At 45.9% G+C, this 3,771-nt stretch overlaps 1 protein-coding gene across 1 annotated transcript; it reads left to right on the forward strand.

Moving 5' to 3' along the window:
- Positions 1-383: 383 nt before the first annotated feature.
- Positions 384-3,018, forward strand: cited2 (Cbp/p300-interacting transactivator, with Glu/Asp-rich carboxy-terminal domain, 2). The gene is made up of 2 exons (XM_077017331.1): positions 384-876; positions 1,184-3,018. The coding sequence occupies exons 1-2, from the start codon at positions 539-541 to the stop codon at positions 1,887-1,889; spliced, it is 1,044 nt and encodes a 347-aa protein (XP_076873446.1). The 5' UTR covers positions 384-538; the 3' UTR covers positions 1,890-3,018.
- The last annotated feature ends 753 nt before the right edge of the window (positions 3,019-3,771 follow it).

Here is a 3,771-nt window from a genome sequence, read left to right on the forward strand (position 1 = left end):
CAAAAACAATAAGGGTATTAATTCTCCCCCTATTAAGTACATCTGAGTGAGATCCAACCTGAATCTCGCAGTTAGTACCAGAGGGAGGACGCGCTGTTAACCCCGATAACAACTTTGTTTATAGAGGGAGAGGAGACGAGCCCAGGCTGCCTGACCCCGGGCTGTCTGACCCCAGGCTGCCTGACCCCGGGCTGTCTGACCCCGGGCTGTCTGACCCCCAGGCTGTCTGACGCGTTGGGCACACGTTTGTGGCTGGACGTTTGTGGATGGATTGGACGTGCGAAACGTGGCGATTAACTGACATCTGCGTGTTGCAAACTCGTCCAACCGTGTAAATCGTGTCAACTTGCCACTGTAACCTGTAGTCGATCAACGATTATAACAGTTTTTTAATCATCACTACAGCGTTAAGCACAATGACTGGCAAATAATGTAAACTTTGTGACTGGTTGAAATATGCCGTTACATTGGCTCGGGGAGAGCGTGAAAGGCGACTCCACACTTCCCCTCTCCTAACAGAAATAGCTGCAGTGAGGTAATGTTTGATGGTGTTGCTCCACAGAAGGTAGGCGATCGCTTGTGCGTGTCAACTCCAGGTTTCGCACAATCCGGACTCCAGAATTTCGGGTGTCCGGGCGGGAGCTCGGCTCGCTCCGCCCCTGCCTGCTTGTATATGAGCGCTGGGCGAAAAAGCTTGGAGCGGTTTTTTTTTTATTTTTTTGATGCAGAGGTTCGGAGTGTGTCGGTTCTGCGTTTTGGAGAACACGCACCGCTCGTTGACCTGGATTACGGATTGTATTCACTCGGTTGGATAGTTTCACTTACTTTTCCGTTGTCGATTGCGGTGAAACGCATTCAGCAGATTCTACCAAGGAGGTAAAGTTTTCATTGTGTGTATTTTGTGCGATTTTTTTCTGCTGTAGGAGCGCAAATGTGTGGTGTGTATGTAAACATCGAATTTCTAACCTAAGCATCGGATGGCAAGTGTTAAACCCGTTTTATTGCTGCTAATCGTCGCCCTAATGTATCTTGACGTAAATCTTGATTTTCAAAAGTAATACGGTGAAGAACAACTGAATTTAAACTTCAGTCCTACATCACGTTGCGCCGGGAAAACATGTTTGAAGACACGAAGACGTCCACGTAAATCGCTTTTTAAGAAGTTGTTTTTATTGTTTTTCAGGGGAATGGTAGACCGCATGATGGCAATGAACCATGGACGCTTCCCCGAAGCTGTGAATGGTCTCCACCATAACCCCTCCGCCCGCAGACTGGGAATGGGCCAGTTCCCGCTACAGCAGCACGCGCAGCAGCACGCGCCGCAGCACGGCTACAACGGCTTAATTGGAGATCACGTGCATTACGCAGGAGGGAGCGTAAACGCGAACCACGGAGTCCGGCACGCCGCGAGCTCTGGGAATATAAACGGAGGACACCCGAACGGCAACCTGCCGCCGCCAGCGCGCTTCGGCGCCCAGTTTGTCGGACCTGCCGTGACCAGCCAGGGGCAGCTCGCGGCGAGCATGCAGCTGCAGAAGCTCAACACGCAGTATTACACTCAGCACGCGCACCCTTCTCATCATCATTACATGCACGAGCTGCACCCTGCCAATCACCAGTTAAACGGGACAGGGCAACAGTTCCGAGACAATAACATCAAGTACAGCGCGGCCGGAGTGCCCCTAAACACGCACCACATGCCTGTAGCAATGCTGCCCCCCAACGTCATCGACACGGATTTTATTGACGAGGAGGTCTTGATGTCGTTGGTGATAGAGATGGGGTTGGACCGGATAAAAGAACTGCCCGAGCTGTGGCTGGGGCAGAACGAGTTTGATTTTATGACGGACTTAGTATGTAAACAGCAGCCTAGCCGAGTGAGTTGCTAATCTCGATGAAAAAGACTTTTGTTATCGTGTTTTGTTCTGTTATTTAAAATACATTTCGTTTTTTTATTGATCCATAATTTTTTTAATAACCCACAACAGAAAGACAGTAGTCATGGGATTGATTTTCTTTCCTCTTGTGCATGAGGCCATAATGGATTTGTTTGGCATTTGGGGTGCCAACTTCAAACACCCCCCAGTAATGCATGACACGCCAGGAATGGAGACTGGAGAAGACCTGAAAGCTTAGAATCCACAAGATGTTTTTTAATGTCTTCAAAAATGCATTCTGGATCAACAAGTATTTACCTGTGTCACAGGAACATGTTTTACCTGTGTTACAGCAACATGTCTTTACCTGTGTCACAGGAACATGTCTTTACCTGTGTCACAGGAACATGTCTTTACCTGTGTCACAGGAACATGTCTTTACCTGTGTCACAGAAACATAGTGATGGAGAGCTCTGAAGTGATGCTTCATAATGTAGTTGGTTATGTAACATGATCGTAGACCAGTGTTATTGTCCCATTCAGCAATGTACTGTAATCTTCGATGGCCATAATATTTACATTATATCTATGCTGTTCAGTAACTTGTCAGATTATGAGTGGAAGTTTCCAATTACTATCTATCTATTTTTTAGCTTCCCAACTGTCTGATCTGTCAGTTTGAGTTTCTTAGAGCTCATAGAGTTCAACCATGTTGATGCATAGGTTCAACAAAGAAAAGAAAAAAACAGAAAAAAAACAGGTCCAGTTGTATGAGCGAAATGTGCAGGTTAAGTGGTGCACTGTTCATTCTAGAGTTGGTACAACAGTATCTTGGGGAGGGTGGGGTGTTCTGGTATTGAAGGTCCACTCCTCCTTTCTGCTTCTGTTCAGAGCGGACAGTAAAACATCTGGAAATGTTTTCTTAAGGAAGAGTGTGTGGGTGAACCGTTGTCATCAGTTCTAGATACACCACTGTGCTTATTTAGTAAACATGCGACACACGGCAATACTACTGTGTTGAGGCTTTCTAGGAAAGTTTGACAGTATTTTTGTATACTTTTTAGAAGAAATGTTAATTTATTATATTTTAATTTGCAAACATGAATAAAGCAGCAGAGATGCATTATTAAAGTCAGCACAACCCAAGATCAGTCATTTTTTAATTTGTATATCAGAATGAGATGTCATCATGGGCTTATATATTTGCTGTATTGTATCATACACATATGTACTGTACACACACAGTACACAGCTATACCATAGATGTTCAGGATGGCTTTAAAGTGTGGAGGTGCTACATACTACACAAGACACTCCTCATTTTGCCATGAAACTTTCAGTCTGTCATCTCGCGTAGCTTGGATTAGAGAGCCCGGCCCGGTCTTCCCCCTGCGCTCTTTTCCCTGAAGTCCTGTAGGAGAGGGAAGGAGCCTGACCCAGTCTTACGGGGGTGTCTGGTTTCTCTGCATGACAACTGTCATGCAGATAGCCAGGATTCAGCTCAAGTTTGTCCTGTGCAGGACCCCAAACGTCTACTGCTGACGGGAGAGGAGAGTTAACCCTGGAGTGGTAGAACAGGAGCTGGGAGGAGGGGCGCGTCTATACGCCCGTACATCCGCAGCGATGAGAAGCAGCCTTCGGCACCCTCAGGCACAGCAAACGCACCGTTTGAGAACATGGCCAGAGATTCCTGTGCTCTGCACAATGTGATTTCATCTGACTCTAGTGAAGGGTTTATGAATACCAAAATGCTTTAAAATGCTTTTTCTAAGGTAACCTAGTGCCTCTTCATGCATATTAGGTTAGCTTAAAAAGTAGCTGACTTAGTGCATTATCTAATTAAATTCATACGTGCTTTTTAACTTAGACTTTTTCTATTTGTCATCATAAAAGC

This window comes from Brachyhypopomus gauderio, chromosome 9 (assembly GCF_052324685.1).
Source record: "Brachyhypopomus gauderio isolate BG-103 chromosome 9, BGAUD_0.2, whole genome shotgun sequence".
NCBI lineage: Eukaryota > Metazoa > Chordata > Actinopteri > Gymnotiformes > Hypopomidae > Brachyhypopomus > Brachyhypopomus gauderio.